This window comes from Pristis pectinata, chromosome 31 (genome assembly GCF_009764475.1).
Source record: "Pristis pectinata isolate sPriPec2 chromosome 31, sPriPec2.1.pri, whole genome shotgun sequence".
Classification (NCBI taxonomy): domain Eukaryota; kingdom Metazoa; phylum Chordata; class Chondrichthyes; order Rhinopristiformes; family Pristidae; genus Pristis; species Pristis pectinata.
Window position 1 is genome coordinate 20,062,149 of NC_067435.1, and position 19,374 is coordinate 20,081,522.

Genomic DNA, 19,374 nt, shown 5'->3' on the forward strand with positions numbered 1-19,374 from the left:
CTGCATTTGGAGCACTGTGTACAGTTTTTGGTCACCTTGTTGTAGGAAAGATGTGGTTAAACTGGAAAGAGTGCAGAAAAGATTTACAAGCATGTTGCCAGGACTGGAGGGCCTGAGTTCCAGTGAGAGGTTGGCCAGGCTGGGTCTTTATTCCTTGGAGCATAGGAGGATGAGGGGCAACCTTATAAAGGCTTATAAAATCATGAGGGGCACAGATCAGATGGATGGCAACAATCTTTTCCCCATGGTAGGGGAGTCCATAACTAGGGGTATAGATTTAGAGCAAGAGGGGAAAGATTTAAAAGGGACCTGAGGGGTGACTTTTTCACACAGAGGGTGGTGAGTGTATGGAACGAGCTGCCAGAGGAAGTGGGTGAGGCAGGTACAACAGTGCCATTTAAGAAGCACTTTGGTAGATGGAGGTCTGGGGTGGAGTGGGACAGAACTGACGGCGGGGTGGGGTGGGGTGGGGGGAGGGGGGTGGGGTGGGGGGAGGGGGGTGGAGTGGGACAGAACTGACGGCGGGGTGGGGGGAGGGGGGTGGAGTGGGACAGAACTGGCGGTGGGGTGGGGGGAGGGGGGTGGGGTGGGTCTAGGTCGGGATGGCCCAGGCTGGGTTGGGCAGGGCAGGGCTGAGGAGGATTGGGACGGTTGCTCTGGCCCCGGGTGGCTGTAAGGAGGGCCAGACCTGTTCCGGGTGGGGTGTGAGGAGGGGTTGGACCGCGGCGGGGGGAGGGGAAGGGGCGGGGCCGGGCCGGGCTGGGCTGCCCTGCCCGGGGGGGGGAGGGGTCGGGCCCGGGGATGGGGGGGGAGGGGCCGGGCCCGGCTCCCCGCGCCTGCGCGCTCCGTCTGCATCTCGCGCTAAGATGGCGGCCTCCTCCTTGGAGCAGAAGTTGTCGCGCCTGGAAGCCAAGCTGAAACAGGAGAACCGGGAGGCGCGGCGCCGCATCGACCTCTCGCTCGACATGAGCTCGCCTTCCAGCCCGAGGAGACCCCGACCAAGTAAGCAAAGAGCCCGGTGGTCCGGGGAGGGGGTGTGTCGGCCCAGTGCCCGAGGCGCAGGATCGGACCCCTCACTGCCCTGACAACGGAAATCAGGCCGCGTCATCCCTGCAGGCGGGATCCACCGTGACAGGCAGCTATTGTGACCAATCAGAGTGGCTGCCCGCGTCACAATCTGTGTCAATCATCCTTCCGGCCCAATCCGAGCAGGGCAAGGACGGGATGGCCGTGGGACTTGTCCGGTGACAAGTCTCGCTCCCCTCCACCTGCCCTTCCCGAAGCCGCCACACTGGACGTGGGGGAGAAGCCACGGTAGGCCCCCTTCCCCGTGCTGCTCGCAGTGGGCGAGGGATGTGTCTCTGAGGGACAGCCGCCGTGGCCAATCGACTGGCAGAGACACCCATCAGTCAGAGTACCTGGCCAATCGGGTCCCGAGTACGTTACTTCCGGTGGGGTCGGCTGTAGACGGAGATGGTTCCGCCTCCGGGTCCTGTGGCCTGTTTATTTATCAACAGCCCCGCCGGCTGAGGTGGTGCCGGAGGGGCCGAGTCCGCAGCCTCCCCCTCCCGCTGCCGCTGCCCCACCGGGCGGGGCTGCAGGCCGCACTGCTGTGTTGCTGTCACCCGCGCCTTCCCTCTGTTTTTTGCCCGCTCACGGATCACTTTACTGTCGCAGCATCGAAAGAAAACATTTAATGTAAACAATCACCTTCAAGCTCCAAACTGGAGCTCAAAGAAAATGGTTTATAAACTGAAGATGCTGGAGATATTCACCAGGTCGGGCAGCGTCTGTAGAGACTGAGGACCTTGTCATGTTTAATTGGAAAGGCCATCGACCAGCAACGTTAACTCCTTTCCCTCTACAGATGCTGCCTGACTGAAGTGTTCCAGAGTGATTCTGTTTCAGATTTCCAGCGACCGTATAAAATCAAAGAAACTGCAAGTGCTAGAAATCTGAAATAAAAACAGAAAAATTTGGAAACACTCAGCAGGTCAGGCAGCACGTGTAGGAAGAGAACAAGGTTAACATTTCTTATCGAATACTGGTCGTCAGAACTGGGAAAGAGATTAAAAAAAAACATACGTTTTAAGTTGTGGAGTGGATGGAGGAATGTATAGTGCAAATGGAATATGTTTGATCAGGCAGGGCTAGAATTGTGATAAACTGTTGGTGAAACCACCTGATTGACAGATTGATGGGGACTCTTAGAGGAAAGTGAACGAGGGACTTATGAAATGCAGGTCAAAGGTATAGGAAATACCCAGTAGATGAGGCAGCTTCAGTGGAGAAAGAAAAGCAGAGTTAGTTTTACAGATGGATAACATGCAGCCAAATTAGCCAGTTTTGATAGACACATTTGAAAATGTTGAATTTAATATTGAGTCCAGAAGACTGCCAAGTGCCCAGAAGGGAGTCAAGTTACTGAAGCATACATTTGGGCCTCTTGGACTAATGCAGAAAGCCACAGACAGATAGGTTAGAGTGGAAGCAGAATGGAAAGTTAAAGTCACAGGCAACTGGAAGCTGGAGGTTTGCCCTGGGGATTGAACTCGGATGCTCTGCTAAGTGGTCACACAATCTGCACTTGGTAATTCCACAAAGGAGGAGACCAAATCATGAGCGCTTAATACAGTACACTAGATGGGAAGATGCTCAAGTGAAGTGTTGCTTCACCTGGAAGGTCTGCTTTGCTCCCTGAATGGTGGGAAGGCATTCTGTGAAAGCTCAGGTATTGTATATCCTTAGGTTGCCTGGAAAAGTGCCATGAGAAGAGGTGTGGTTGGTGCATATGGAAGAGCAGACCAAGATCAGTCCAGAATACTTAAAGGGGAGAGGAAGGGAAGGTGGTGGAATCTCATTAAGGTGCTGGAACTTGAGAAGGAAGATGAGTTAAATATGTAAACAGCTAACTTGTTTCCTGTCTTTTCAAATTATGATGAAGTCTTTAACCTGAGACATTAACTCCTTTTCCAGGGATGTTGCTGGACCTGCTGAGTGTTTTCAGTATCTTCAGTTTTTATTCCAGTTGTTTTTGTGTTTCAATTAAAGGTGCCAAAGTGGAATTTAAGAAAAGCCTTAACTGCAGAGTTAAAGCAAGAGTTCAACTCTGTGGTTATTGTATGTAATTCTGGGTTTATCAAATGTGTGATCTAACTAAACATTGGATTAAAATTATTTGCCAGTATGCATTACTTGTGATGGGCTGATACACACTGTTCAGTAAATCATTGAGAACTGAAGACTGCACATGCTGTAATCAGGAGCAAAAAAACAAATTGCTGGAGGAACTCAGCAGGTCAGGCAGCATCTGTGGAGGCAGAGGGATGGTCGATGTTTCAGGTCGAGACCCTGCATCAGGCCTTCATTGGGTCCTTTGCCTCCACAGACGCTGATTGATCCAGCAGTTTGTTTTTTTACATTGGGAACTGAATGTGGAATCAAATAATCCTCCAAAAGGTTTTCTGAGATAAATTCCTTATTCCCAGTACCTAAAGTTCCTTATGGTGTATTAGCTAACCTAGATAAATACACTATTATCAATCTAATCAACATTCAAAATCTCTTTATTTAGGATTGTTCTTTGTTTATGCCAGTCCTGCAGTACTTTACCTGGCTGTGGTATGTTATTATATTATTACCTTGGGGTGGCACATGTGCTTTTTGTGATGTGTGCCCAACTCCAAAAATGATTGCCAATTAACACTTAAAAGTGCGACAGATGACCATCTGAACTCGGTCCCTTCAATCAACTTTCAGGAATTGTTATTCTAATACAGTGATAAACTTGGTTTTACTATATTTAACAAATGCTTTTAAAATGTAAGGATAGAGTAAATAGAGTGTTTCCTCAATGTTTATCTATTTAAGAGGTGAATAATTAAAGTCATAATTCAAAATTAGTTTATAATGACTGTACCAAATCTTGTACAGTGAAAATTAACTCCACACTGCCGATCATTAGGATTCTTTTCCAAACTGCTCTTGAAACATCAAAACTGTATTGTCAATTGCTGGTTTATTTTCCAGATTTTCTTGTGCAATGCTGGCTGTCTGTACAGGTTAAGTTGATAGCAGAGTAAAGTATGTTGTGGCACTACTGCACTGAAGTTTAGCATGGCTTTTGCTTGGGGGCAGCCAGTCTATTCTCTTTACCTGCACTGAGTGATGATGCATTGGTTAAGAAGAGGAATGTTGCAGAAAGGTAATAGGTTATGAAAGGCAATGAATGACACTCTGATGTGAATTGAAAGTTTTGATTTTGACTGTAATTATAATGTGTAATGGTCCATAAGATGGTAAAACTTTCATTGTTTAAACTGATTTCATGGACAGTTTTCTTTGGCCACATTTCAGTGACACTGCCAGTTATATTGTTGTTTGTTTTGCTTCAGATTCTAAGAAACCTTTCTGCATATCAGTTCTTTATCCATAGTAAATCTAGCTCTTGCTCCAGGCATGGAATTATAGACTTGCGATCTCTTTGTTCCTGAAATAGCTTTCATTGCTTGGGAAGAACAACTGGTATCTTGTCTCTTATAAATTTCTCTCAGAAGTTAACTTTATTATTGCCATTAGAGTTCATGTTATTTCCAGTCCACCATTGTTTGCATCAATGTCACTAGCCAAGAAAAATGTTTGAAAAACAAACTAGATGCTGGAAATCCAAAATAAAAACAGAAAATGTTGGAAATACTCAGCAGATTCTATAAAAATCTGTGGCGACAGAAGTAAGAATTAATGTTTTAGGCTGAAGACCAGTCCTATAAAATGGTATGTAGGAATCAAAAAAGTAAATTTAATTGTTGGAACTGGATGAAACAATAGAGGTTTAGTTAGTGAAGGGGAAGTTTTAGTTGGGTTGGGAGGCTTTTCACAGAGATGTTGAGAAGTGGGAGAATGAACTTTCAAGAAAATAGCATTGAGGTCTTTCTAGATTAATTTTAGGTTGGCCAGATGGTCTTTTGTATTACAGATTTTGATGTACTTGGACTGTAAGCAGGCATGGAAAAGATAGGCTCACACGAGTGCTTCTGAACTGGTTATGATCATAGAATCAGAAAATCATACAGCACAGAAACGGGTCCTTTCAGCCCATTTTGTATTCCTAATCCCATTTGCCTACATTAGGCCTGTATCCCTCTAGCCCTTCCTGTATAAGTACCTGTCCAAACGCCTTTTAAACATTATAATCGTATCTGCCTCCACCACCTCCTCTGGCAGTTCATTCCAGATAACCACAACCCTCCATGACAAAATCACTGACTATGACACTGAAACTTCTTAATTTTTCTTCAAAAAAAAGTTTTTATGAACTTTGCTTTTAGCATTAGTCATTGTCCTAGTGAATTTAAAAGGAGTGTCGGAAAGGGGCTTTGGTGAGTTTATAAGGACCATGAGAAACAGTGCCTTATGTGTATAAAGGGACTGTGGGAAGAAGGCCCCGATAAGTTTAAAATCATCATAGGAGTAAGGCTCTGGTGAGGTTAAAAGGAGAGTGTGGCCAGGACACCGGGGAGTTTAAAAGGAACATGGGAATATAGCCTCAGCGAGTTTAAAAGGAGCATCGGAATGGGCCCTGGTGAGTGTAAGGATCTTGGGAATGGGGGCCGCAGTAAGTTTCTAAGAAGCATGGAAATCGGGCCCCAATGAGTTTAAAGGGAATGTGGAGAACATCACCTGATGAGAAAGATGCCAAACCGTAGGGATTTCAGAACAATTGGACAGAGAGAGTTTTGATGTAGTCTTAAAATGTGATCTTCTCTGTCTCCTTTTGTATAGTTTTGTCTTTGTCAGGGTGTTAATGGAAACCTGGTTACATTTGTAGACACTTCATGTCAGATTAGGTTTACCTGGGTTAAGTATAGTATGGATTATACCTCAAACCCATTTACCCGTAATTTTTCACTCTTATATCCCAAGCCAACAACAATCTATCGATCTTAGCCTTGAACATTTCACTTGGCTCCCAGCATTCACAGACTATTGGGGGAATAAATTCCATAAGAGCATTAAAAAAATAGGAGCAGGAGAAGGCCATTTGGCCTATCAAGCCTGCCCTGGTATTCAATATCATCATGGCTGATTGTACCAGGCCACTTCTGTGCTTGTTCCCCATAGCCGTCAGTTCCACCAAATATGCATCTGCCTCACCTTTAAATATCTCCAATAATCTAGCCTCCATAATCCAGAGATTCACCACCCTCTGTGAAGAAATTCATTCACACCTCACTCCATTATCTTGTCCTTTTGATCAAGACTCTTTCCACAAGTGGAAATATCTCAATATCTACCAGGTCATGTCCCCTTACGATCTTGTTTCAGTATGATCATCCTTCATTCTTCTAACATCCAAAGAATACAGATCCAACTTGTTCAGTCACTTGTGATGGGATAATGTTCTCATGCCAGGAATTAGCTAGGTGAGTCTCTTTTGGACTGCTTCCAGTGCCAGTATATACTGTCTTAAATACGGGTACCAAAACTGTGCACAACTCTCCAAGTGTGACCTCACCAACACACCCTACAATTGTAACAATACATCCCCATTTCTAAATTCCAAACCCTTTGCAATAAAGATGACACAAAGATTGGTGGAGTTGTGGATGGTACTCTTAGGCTACAAGGTGTTATCGATGTGTCAGTGAAATGAGCTGAGAAATGGCTGATGGAGGTTAATTCTGAGAAATGCGAGGTGATGAATTTTTGGTCTACTAATGAAACTAGGACATATACCATGAATAGTAGGGCCCAAGGGAGTATTGAGGAAGAAAGGAACCTTGGTGTACAACTTCAAAGATCCTTCAAGGTGGCAGCACAGGTAGATAATGTGGTTCGAACATGGAACATACAACAGTACAGCATAAGAACAGGCCCTTTGGCCCAAGATGTTGTGCCAAAATAATTAAGGTAATGATGCCTAATTACACTATGAGAAACTGGTCTTCATTAATCAGGCCATTGAGTACAAGAGCAGGGAAGTTGTGTTGCAAATATATAAAACATTGGTCAGACCTTAACTGGAGTAGTGTGTGCAGTTCTGGTGACTACAGTTTATGAAGCACTGCAGAGGGTGTAGTGGACATTCACCAGGATGTTGCCTGGGTTGAAGTATTTCATTTGTGAAGAGAGATTGGAGAGGCTGGGTTTGTTTTCCCTGGAGCAGAGGCGTTTAAGAGGTGACGTGATTGAGGTGTGTGAGGGTGTAGATAGGGTAGACTGGTGGAAACCTTTCCTCATATCAGAGGTAGATAAAACTGGAGGGTGTAGATTTAGGGTAAGGGCTAAGAGATGTAGAGGGGATCTGAGGGGGACCTTTTTCATCAGAGAGTGGTGAGTAGCTGGAATACTCTGCCTGAGAGAGAGCTGGAAGCAGAGTCACTTAACAGCATTTAAGAAGTGTCTCGACGATCACTTGAATCGCCTAGGATTAGAATGCTATGGGCCAACTGCAGGAGACGGAATTAATACAGATAGGCGCCCACTGGTTGGCGTGGACGCAGTGAGCTGAAAGGCCTGTTTCCGTGCTGTATGACTCCATGACTCTAAAGGTCAACGTTCCATTTGCCTTTCTAATTGCTCGCTGCACCAGCCTGCTACCTGTGGTGATTTGTGCACAAGAATGCATGGAAAATGATAACGATGGTCCTTGCAGAAGTAGCCTAGGAGCAGCTATTTGCAGGTGGTCTACATTGGACATGTGGGAGTCATTCACCAATGAAGTAGTGAGAGTTCAGGGCCAACGTGTTCCTTTAAAAGTGAAAGGTAAGGACAGTAAGTTCCTGAATGTCAAAGGATATTGAAGGCTGGATAAAGAACAAAAGGAAGCATATGGCAGGAATAAAGAACGAAGAACAGGGCACTATAGAAAGTGTTAGAGGGCAAAGAGGAGGTGTGAAGTATCCCTGACAGAGAAGACTAAGGAAAAGCCATAAGATATAGGAGAAGAATTAGGCCATTTGGCCCATCGAGTCTACTCTGCCATTCATTCATGGCTGAATTTTTTTCAACCCCACTCTTTTGCCTTCTCCCCATAACCCTTAACCCCCTTACCAATCAAGAATCTATCAATCTTTCCCTTAAATACACCCAATGACGGCTTCCACATCCATCTGTGGCAACAAATTCTACAGATTCACCACCCTCTGGCTGAAGAAATTCCTCCTCAATCTTAGTTCTAAAGGGACACGCCTCAGCTGTGCCCTTGGATCCTAAATCCTCCTACTAAAGGAAACATCCTTTCCACGTCCACTCTATCCAGGACTTTAATTACTCGGTAGTATCAATGAGATCCCTCCTTATCCTCCTGAACTCCATAGAGTACAGGCACATAGCCATCAAACGCTCCTCATACATTAAGCTTCTCATTTGCGGGATCATTCTCGTGAACCTCCAATGCCAGCACATCTTTCCTTAGATATAGGGCTCAAAATTGCTCACAATATTCCAAATGTGGTATGAACAATGCCTTATAAAGCCTCACAGGACATCCTTGCTTTTATATTCTAGGCCTCTTGAAATGAATGCTAATGTTGCATGTACTCTCACTACTAACTCAACCTGCTAGTTAACCTTAAGGGAATCCTGAACTAGGACTCTGAAGTCCCTTTGCACATCCAATTTCTAAATTATCTCTCCATTTAGAAAATAGTCAACACCTTTATTCTTCCTACCAATGAGTTCTGATGCAGGGTTTTGATAATTCCCTTCCTCCCATAGAGGCTGCTCGACCCACTAAGTTCCTCCAGCAGATTATTTGTTGCATAACCGTACACTTCCCTACACTGTATTACAACTGCCACTTTGTCCACTCTCCTAACCTGTCCAAGTCCTTCTGCAGACTTCCTGCCTCCCCAATACTACCTGTCCCTCCACCTATCTTTGTACCATCTGCAAACTTGGCCACCATGCCTTCAGTTCCTTCATCCAAATCATTAACATATAAAGTGGAAAGTTGTGGTCCCAGCACTGACCCCCAGCACAGCTCCACTAGTCACCAGCAGCCATCCTAAAAGGGTCCCCTTTATCCCCACTCTCTGTCTTCTGCCAGTCAGCCAATCTTCTATCCATGCTAGTGCCTTGCTTCTAATACCATGGACTCTTGTTTAGCAGCCTCATCTGCGGCACCTTGTCAAAGGTCTTCTGAAAATCCAAGTAAATAACGTTCAAGAAGTGAAGGACGATGTAATCGCAGAATTCGGTGGGGGAATTCTAGAACATGTTATCATTAAAAAGGAGGTATTAGATGCCTTAGCGGGCTTAAAGTTGAATAGATCCCCAGGGCTTGATGAAGTTATCCCAGGGTGCTGTGGGAGGTAAGGGAGGAGATTGCTGTGGCTCTGACAGAGAGTTAAGTCTTTGTTGGTCACGGGTGAGGGGCCAGATGACTGGAAGACGGCAAAAGTGGTTCACTTATTCATGAAGGGCAGCAGGGATAAGCCAGGTCAGTGAGTCTAGCATCAATGATGGGAAAATTATTGAGTAAAAGGATTAACCTGCACTTAGTAAGGCTGGTATTAAGCATGATTTTGTTACTGGGAGATCCTGTCAGACCAACATGATTGAATTTTTCAAAGAGGTAACAGGGCAATGCTGTTGATATAATTTACCTTGACATGATCCCACATGGGGGTCTGGTTCAAAGCCCTATGGGATCCAGGGCAGGTTGACAAATAGGAGTCCAAAATTGGGTTGGTAATAGGACGCAGAGGATGATAGTTGTTTTTGTGATTGGAAGCCTGTGAACAGTGGTGTACTGCAGGAATCAGTGCTGGGACCATTACTATTTGTTATACTAAGTAATGATTTGAATGTGAATGTAGGAGGTACAATTACTAAGTTTGCAGATGACACAAAAATGCATAATATCATTGATGTGAGGAGGATAGTCACAGGATAATATAGAACAGTTGGTAAAATATTCAGAGCAATGTCAGATTGAATTTAATCCTGATAAGTGTGAAGTGATGCACTTTAGGAGGACATACACAATGAATGATAGAACCTTATGGAGTTCAGTGTATAAGTTCAAGAGGGACCTCAGTGTATAAGTTCAAGGATCCCTGAAGGTGGCAGCACAGGTAGATATGGTGGTGAAGGAGGCTTGAGCAGGAAGGTTATGATATAACTTTATGAAACGTTGGTTTGGGCACAGATGGAGGACTGTATACAGTTCTGGTTGCCACACTATAAGAAGGATTGGTAGTGCTGGAGAGTGTGCAGAGGACAATCACTAGGATGCTGTCTGAGATATGAGGAGGGAATGGATAGACTGGGTTTATTTACCTTGGTGTGGAGAAGACCGAGGAGGGACCTGATAAAGTCATACAAAATTATGAGGGATATAGATAGGGTAGATTGTCTAATAGCAAAGGTATCTAAAACTAGAGCACATGGCACTGGGGTAAGAGGCAGGAGGTTTAGAGGGGATCTGAGGTATAAATTCTGGAATGCACTGATTCGTGGAGACAGCTACTGTCACAATGTTTACAGAGAGGACAAGCACTTCAGTCATCAAGCATTGAAGGCTATAGACCAAGTGCTGGTCAGTCGGATTAGCGTAGATGTTTGAAGGTTAGCATGGGCATGGTGGGCAGATTGGCCTATTTTTGTGCTGTATGGCTGTGACTATAAATGCAAGCAGCTCTTTTCTTGTAATGTGTGGAAGAACAACTTGCTCTACCAGCTTTTAAAATATGTAGTCAAAAATTTCTCAATCATACTTTTAGTATATAATCACCATCCAGGGCTGTTGCTTTGCATAACCAAGCAGTCATTTATGATGTGAGGTGAGTTAACAGCATTGATACTGCACAGCAAAGCTGTATGAAAAGGGTCATTGTCATATGAGCTCTATCAACTAGAGTGATAGCAACAGTAGTGTTGTTGGACATGAATATGAAGGAAGCTGTGAGATCTTGTACTCTGTGATCTTGGGTCAACTCAATTCTCAACAAACCCTGAAAGCTTTTTCTATAAAGCCTGTGTCTTTTTGCAATTTTTTATTGTCTTACCGTTTCAAACTTGGTGGGTGAAAATGAGAATACCTCCCTGCTGTCAGACCATTCTAGTGCAGTCCTGAGATGGACATCTGAAGCATTGTGTGACTCTGCTTAACAGAGAGGAATTTTTTTTAAAATTTTATTTACAGTGTGCTAACAGGCCCATCCGGCCCAATGAGTCAGCGCCGCCCGTTTTAAACCCAATTAACCTACCTGTACGTTTTTGCAATGTGGGAGGAAACCGGAGCACTCGGAGGAAACCCACGCAGACATGGGAGAACGTACAAACTCCTTACAGACAGCAACGGGAATTGAACCCCAATCGCTGGCGCTGTAATAGCATCGCGCTAACCGCTATGCTACTGTGCCACTGATGGCTCGTCAACATGTGAAGCAGACAAACAAAAGAGAGCGGCCATTTATCTATCTTCTAATCAATCTCCCACAGATCCAGCAGGGATCTCTGCAGTGATGGTGAGCTCCCCAAAGCTCAGTGTCCAAGCTGAATCTCCCAGTCCTTGAGTTGGTGATGCCCCCCATTACCAGTTATCTAGGTGGTGCTAAAATTAGTGAGTGTACCAGGAATACTGAATGAAGAGAGGCACACCCATACTTTCTGGTCATCTGACCTGGGCTGTCCTGGGCTTATCCCTGATGGTTTGGGCTCTTTCCTAGACGTAGTTGGCTCCGTAAGTTTCTTGCTTTCTACTACTTAATTCAGTTTTTGTTCTAATTTTCATCATTTGCAGAGTATGAATTATAGGAATAGATTCATTCATTCCACAAAGAGCCGAGACACTTTATTTCTGAGGGTTACAGGCAGGGACAGAAGCTCAGAGGCACAGCAAACTCAGCTACAGTGTTATTACCATCCTGGTTTCCCCATTACTGCTCTGTGGCAGAGTTTCTTTTTAAACTGACTCACATTTTATGAGATGGTCCCAGATTACATAGAACAATAGAACAATTACAGCACAATTCAGGCCCTTCGGCCCACAAAGCTGTGCCGAACATAACATTTATGAAGTCAAAGCTTATGAAATGGATATTGAAGCTAATTAATTTTTTTTAAGAAAATGTAAATGACTACGAGAACATTTCTTCATATTTCTTACCATTTTTCTTCAAGGCACAACAAAAAGCAGGATAAGAAATCCCAGAACATATAGAATTTACTGGGACATATAGGCTGTACCATTGACATAGTTAGCCTGCTTCCACATTTCGCAGCAGTGACAGTCTGGGTCTGGAGGCTCACCCACTGTCAAATCCCTTCAGGTGTGGAATCAGCCACTTGCTGTTGAAGGCCCTGTGCTGTGCAGAACCTCACCAGTCACTGGGAGCCTGCCACTTGCCAAGAAATTGTGTCTGGGGGCTCGCTTAAAGGACCAGTGTACTCCAGTGGCATGCAACTTGCTGATGAGCAGATCTACATAATTGACCTGGGTCTTGCAAAGTGCGAGCCAGTCTGGTGGGGTTTACTGCATACCTTATTATTCTGCAATTTTAAATGCACAGTTGCTAAATCGCTGAGATATCTTGTACTTTAAAGCTAGTTTCATTGGCTAAGAGCTCATAATTGTGTGTTTTTTGGAGTGAATATTTTGGAGATTTCTTAGCACACACCTTCGGTTTAGGTTGTGTAAAGATTGGCTGTTGATGTTTTTAATTAGGTAGCTTTAAGTGAGGAAGGCTTGATTTGGAGAAATATGTGGTATTTAGGGAATTGAAGGGCAGTGCTCTCAAAGCTGTTAAATCAGGATTTCTTCTTTCTGGTTCACAGGCCACACTTGGCATGTACTGGTACATCCAGGAAGCCATGGGAAGCTTTTTAATGCCATAAAAGTTCCTGCATGCCATGGGAATAGTAATAGCTGCTGTTTCACTTTGTAGGATATAATAACATTTTATTTATTTTTTTCTCCACAATGAGGATTTTTGAGGATATGCATTTGAAAACAAGGGAATTTGCTTATTCCTTTATTAACTGCTGTGGTTAAGGACTTTGAAGACATTGTGCTGGACTTGGATGGAACAGATTTTTGCAATGTCATAGTTCACTGGCCACTTCACCCTCTTCCAATGAGAATCAGTTGTTTCATTCTTCAGGGACAGAAAGCAATTTGTGACTTGGTTTCTAATGGCCATCAAATATTAACACACATTGTGGTGAAGATCATAAAACGCAACATTCTGGAAGTGTCCATTAGGACAGGCAGCACAGTATTTAACGTTCCATAGATGCTTCCTCTGTTTAACTTTCTCGATAGATGCTACCTGATCTACTGAACATTTTCTGTTTTACTGCAAATGCTGGAAGTCTGAATTATTTTGTTTTTGCTTTGTGGTGAACATTGTTTATATATGGACACGTCGGGAGGTGACTGGAGAATTTAGTCCAGGGATTATGGATAAACAGCCAGTTGGTTTTGTTGAGATTTGCTTTGGTTCTTGGGAAAGTGTCAGAATCACTGCCCTCTGGTGTCATTGAAAGAAGGAAAGGCTTATGTTCAACAAACAGTTGCAAAATAGGCCATGATCCAGAGCGGAAGTCAGCATTTATAGCTAGCCTCGAGGGAGAAGTCACAGTGTTTATTTTTCCCCTGTTTTTCAAGGAGTGGTAAGATGAAGTGAAGTGTAATTTGTAGTGCCGATTGCTCTGCTCACTCGCTGTGTTTGAAATAAAGCAGCTTATTGATGTGACAACAATAAAAACAGAAAATACTGGAAATACTCAGCAGGCCAGGCAGTATTATGTGGAACGAGAAACAACGTCAATGTTTCAGGTTGAAGATTTAATGATTTGACAAGGCTGCATCTGTCCAAATTTCAGAATCAGAATCACTGACATATGTCATGAAATTTGTTGTTTTGTGGCAGCAGTGCAGTGCAAGACATAAAGACATAAAAATTACTATAAGTTACAAAAGTAAATAAATAGTGCAAAAGAGGAATAACGAGGTAGTGTTCATGGGTTCACGGACTGTTTAGAAATCTGATGGCGGAGGGGAAGAAGCTGTTCCTGAAACATTGAGTTTGCCTTCAAAAAAAATTTGAGATGTGTATATCAGAAAATGCTTTCACCACTCTTTCAGGTAGTGCTTTTCCATCATAATTCATTGCATAAATTAATTCTCTTCATCTCACCTCTAGCTTTTTGCAGATTTCCAGTAATTCATGTACTTTTTTTTAAAATCTCTGTCGAAATTCTTAATTTTCTTGATATTAAACCTGTTCTTAACCGTCTAAACGCAAAAGAAAACTGCAGGAGGTACAGGAGCCTAAAGACTTACACCCAATGATTCAGAAACTTGCTCCCCTTCCGCCATCAGATTTCTGAATGGTCCCTGAACCCATTAACACCACCTTGTTATTCCTTTTTTTTGCACTTTATTTATTTTTGTAACTTATGGTAATTTTATGTCTTTGCATGGCACTGCTGCTGCAAAACAAATTTCACAGTGTATAAGTCAGTGATGATAAATCTGATTCTGAGGTGTTGGAAATCTAAAATAAAAACAGAAAATGCAGGAAATATTGTGCAGGTCAGGCAGTGTCTATGGAGAGAGTTCCAGTACACTCTCACTGTATTTATGTGGTTATTCCTGTAAAATTTCTGATCAATGCTGGCTCTCAGAATTTTGATGAGGAATTTAACAATAGCAGTGACGTTTAATGCTAAGTGGAGAGCCTTTTTCTTGTTAGCTATTATTGGGCCTTGTATTGGCCAAATGTTATGGCAGTTATTAGCCCATGGCTGAACATTGCCAAAGTCTTGCAGCATTCAGGTACAGGGTCCCACATTACTGGGGAGTTACAAATGAATGTTAATGAAACAGGTTGGAACTTAGACACAGCTCGCTTTTGCCCTTTAAAATGTTGTACATGGCAACTTCAACTGAAGGCAAGCAGCACAGTGGTGTATTCACTGCGCTGTTGTCTCACAGTGCCAGCGCCTGGGTTCACTTCTGACATCTGATGCTGTCTGTGTGGAGTTTGCACGTTCTGCTTGTGACCCCGTGGATTTCCTCCGGGTACAACACACAAAGTGCTGGAGGAGCTCAGCAGGTCAGGCAGCATCTATGGATCGTCAATGGACAGTGGGTGTTTCAGGTTGAGACCCTTCATCTGGACTGGCATCTGCAATATCGTGTGTTACCTCTGGGTGCTCCAGTTTCCTTTCACATCCCTAAGATGTGCAGGTTGGTAGATTAATTTACCACTGTAAATTGCCCCTAGTGAGTGGTTGAATCTGGGGAGAGTTGGTGAGAATGTGTGGAGAATAAAAATGGGATTGGTGTAGATGGGTGGTTGATGGTTGGCATGGACATGATGGGCCGAAAGGCCTGTTTTCCTGCTGGATCTCTGATACTGTGACTCATCTTGAAGAAGCTCTGTCACTTCATAGATGCAGCCTGACCTGTGAGTATCTCTGACATTTTTCTGTTTTTATTTCAGAGTTCCAGCATCTGCAGCCTTTTTGCTTTTCAATTTTGGTTGGTGAAAAGGTTTGATTGAGAACAAGGCAGTGTCAGTGAGCTAATGAGAGTTTACTGCAGCCTCTAGTTACCAGTATTCTGTGAAATATATCAGAGCTTAAGAATGACCATTAGTTATGGAATATAATTAAAATTTTATTGCAATTTTGGGATTTTGTTGCATACTGTATCACTCTAAGATTTATGTAAGTGTCCTTGGATAATGTGTTGTAGGGTGAAACTTGTCAATCTGCCACAATCTGTCACCAAACAACAATGCAACACCTGCTTGGCTAGAAGTTATGAGGTTTTAGCACAGAGGTGTTGTGAAACAGATTCAAGGTCTCGAAGGACAAGGACTCTGAACACAGTCTTAGAATTAAATGATTTATTTACAAAGACAAACGTGGGGAAAAGGTAACGGGGTGACACACACATACACACCGGTGATAGCGAGCGTTGGAAAATCGCAACAAGGGTAAAATACACACATGCACACACAACTAACTGGGTACAAACAATCAAGGAAAAGCAATACGCTACCTGCCACCCCTTGACTCAATGCAGGCACGGTGCCACGCAACCGGGAGAACACTCCTAACCCTGTCAAAGTGCACACCTTCCCAGCGGTCTCTCCAGCGTCATTTCACAATTCCTCGGAGCAAACAATGAGAACGAACCAGGCATGTGTGGCACTCTTTATCGTGCTGGGGGGGAGTCCAGCCCAGGTAGTTCAAAAAGACCAATGGCCCAGTGCCAGCAAGGACTAATTGATCACAGAAGGCCAATGGCCCGAGGCCAAGTACAAACGTGCTTAAAGGGGCCAATGGTCTGGTGTGCACTGATGGGTGGGGTGGAGCCAGGCCTTGATTGACAGTGGTGTGTCTTTCGACCAGGTACTGGGCAGTGCTGTCACGTGACAGCCACAGCCCTCCACAATACAGAAGGTTTCTGACCATGAGAGAATTTTTCACCCAGTGGGAGTTGAGAAAAAACAGAAATGCTGGAAGAACTCAGGCAGCCAAGCAACACCTGTGGAAAGAAAAATCCATTAATAATTAGAGGGAAAAGTTTAGAGGTGTGCAGGACAAGTGGTGGGTGCCTGGAACTGGCTGCCAGGGGTTAGTGGTGGAAGGAGATACAATTGTGGCATTTAAGAGGCTGTTAGACACATGCAGGGCAAAGAGGGATATAGAGCATGTACAGGCAGAAGAGATTTAGTTTAATTCGGCAATGTGTTCGGTGCAGACACTGTGGGCTGAAGGGCCTGTTCCTGTGCTGTACAGCTCTGTGTTCTTTCAGAACTGAGAAAGAGAGAAAGCAAGTTAGTCTAAGTAACAGAGAAGGTGGGAGAGGGTAATGGGTGGAACAAAGGGAATGTCAGTAATAGGGTGAAATGATGGGCAGCCATTGAATGATGTTAAGCTCTTTCATCTATGTAATGTGTCACTAGTGTTGTGAAGTCTGGGTGATGCTGTGTAATCCGGCCTACTGGGACATGTGGGCAGGCCAGAATATACAAATGAATGGAAAAAAAGGGGAAGAGGAATGGCATGTACAAATGATCAGTCCTGATGCAAACAGAAAGAAAGTTGGAGAATTCAGTACTGAGTCCTGCAGGGTGCAACATGCCAAGAGGAAAATTGAGGTGTTATTCCTCGAGCTTATCAGTGGGCCTCACTGTTACAGTGCAGGAGGCCACAGCCAGAGAGGTCAGAGTGGGAGTGGCACGGTGAATTAAAATGGCAGGCAACCAAAAGCTCGGGTCACTCCTGGGACTGAATGCAGGTGCTTCACAAAGCAATCACCCAGTCTACATTTGGTTTCTCCAATGTAGAGGAGTCCACATTGTGAACACCAAATGCAGTATAGATTAGTTGGAAGAAGTGCAAGTGAATCTTTGCTTCACTTGGAATGATTGTTGTGTCCCTGGATGGTGGGAAGGGAAGAGGTGAATGGACAGGTGTTGCATCTTCTCTGGTTGAATGTGAACATGCCATGGGACGAGGAGCAATGTATGGGGATGGAAGAGTGGACTAAGGCGTCACAAAGTTTGTAGTCCCTGCCAAATGCTGAAAAGGGAGGAGAGGGAAAGGTGTGACTAGTGATAGGATCATGCTGCATTTGGCAGAAGTTGTGAAAGGTAATTCAGTGTACTCTCAGCCATCCGGCATCCCTGGGGAATGGGGTGGGGTGGAGGTGCTGGTTGCATGAGAATTGCTCAAAAGCATTACTGTACATCACACACTAGTATTCAGTGCATTAGCCTTTAAATAAATTGCTGAACAACTTGCCATCTCTTTACCCTTTTAAGTAACTATGTTTTACACTGCAGTTCTTTACTTATTAATGTAAATACAATAAAAATTAATCAAATGAATGACTGCTCACCATCACACGAAGTGACATCTTCATAGAGGATGTTGCTGCTATTCAGGCTACGGCTCCACAGCCCTTATGGATAAACCTAACTAAACTAAAAATGTCTTTTCACACATTTTGCATGACACTTGAAATAAAATTCATTGTTTGAGCATATTTTCATAAAAGCATTTTTGCCAGAGGCACTAGAGCAGAAGGCCTCGCCATTGGAATAACTGCAATGGAGATGAAGAAAATGGGAAAAAGGAGTAGTGTTCTTACAGGAACCAGGGTGAGAGGATGCATAGTCAAGGTAGCTATGGGGGTCTGTTGGCTTGTAAGAGATGTTAGTAGCTAGTGTGTACTCGGAGATGGAGATAAAGAGATCCAGAAAGGGAAGGAAAAAGAAATCAAAGTGGTCAATGTCACATCAACATTTCATGATGAATGAATCAGGTGGGGGGGTGGTAAAAGGCCGGGGGGAATCCAGGTGGATCATGAATACTGTAAGTAAAAGAAGGGGGTCATCAGCCTGGGATGAGGATTCCTGGTCAAAGAAATGGGTTCAGAGGTGGCAGAAGATTTCAACTATATTGGGCCCAGACTTCATTGAGGTGAGGACTGATCACTCGGAGTCAGGGAGAGGGAGAAAGAGGACATGGCGAAAATGTGATATGGGGGAGATATGCAGTCAGAGAAAAGTTGAAAGGGGAGAGAACTCAGAAGTCAAGAGCCAGGTGAGTTTGTGGTCTTTTATGTCAGAAAGAAATTTTTAAAAAGTTGCTTGTTACAGCAATGGATGTGGCAAAGAATAAGGTGGAACTGCGGGCCATGCTCCATGACAGCTCTGAGATAGAGTAATTTGGTATTGTTGTAGAGAGAAGTTGAGAGCTTCACATGTCAATGCATGGCATAGGGTGTGCATCTCAGGATACACTTAGAACACTGCCTAGAGAAATGATGGATCTGAGACAAGTGGAACAATCTGACTGTATTGTCATGGTCAGCTTTGTGCCTTGAATGGTAAGGAAGGGGCGGGGGAAGTCTTGTGGGAGAGGCTTTTTTCTTGTCTGGGTAGGGAGGCTTTCTTTTTCGTACACAGTGCAACATTCTGTTTTTCAACTGGGAAAGACCAGGTGCCCTAATCAAAGCATTTAATATAATGATAGGGTTTTATTGGTGGATCCTGAAAAATGTTTCCATTTATGGGAGGGACAAATTGCGATAGTCCATTTGGAACTTTAGAAGAAACTTCTTCAACTGGAGAATGAAATTATGGATCTTTTTTGCATGTGGACATTTCAGGGAAGGAGCAGAGAAGCACTTAAGGGGAAGAATGATAAGCTTGTAGGGAGAAAAGAATGAAAGAATTAGAAGAGGAGGGCTTGAAGGCGATTCAAGTGGAACAGAAATGTCATAATGGACCAGTGGGGCCAGATGGTTTGTTATAGTTCTTCAGGCAATGTAACTCAGTGGTGTCCATATCTGTGTGTGTTTGTATGAGAAGTATTTCACTTAAAAGAAAACCTACTTGA

At 43.9% G+C, this 19,374-nt stretch overlaps 1 protein-coding gene across 3 annotated transcripts in view; it reads left to right on the plus strand.

Annotated features, from left to right (window-relative positions):
- Nucleotides 1-866: 866 nt before the first annotated feature.
- map2k7 (mitogen-activated protein kinase kinase 7) overlaps nucleotides 867-19,374 on the plus strand; it is a 104,856-nt gene continuing 86,348 nt past the window's right edge. For all 3 annotated transcript variants that reach the window (XM_052042093.1, XM_052042094.1, XM_052042095.1), the window contains exon 1: nucleotides 867-1,002. In XM_052042093.1, coding sequence (XP_051898053.1) covers nucleotides 867-1,002 — 136 coding nt within the window. The remainder of the gene's footprint in view (nucleotides 1,003-19,374) is intronic.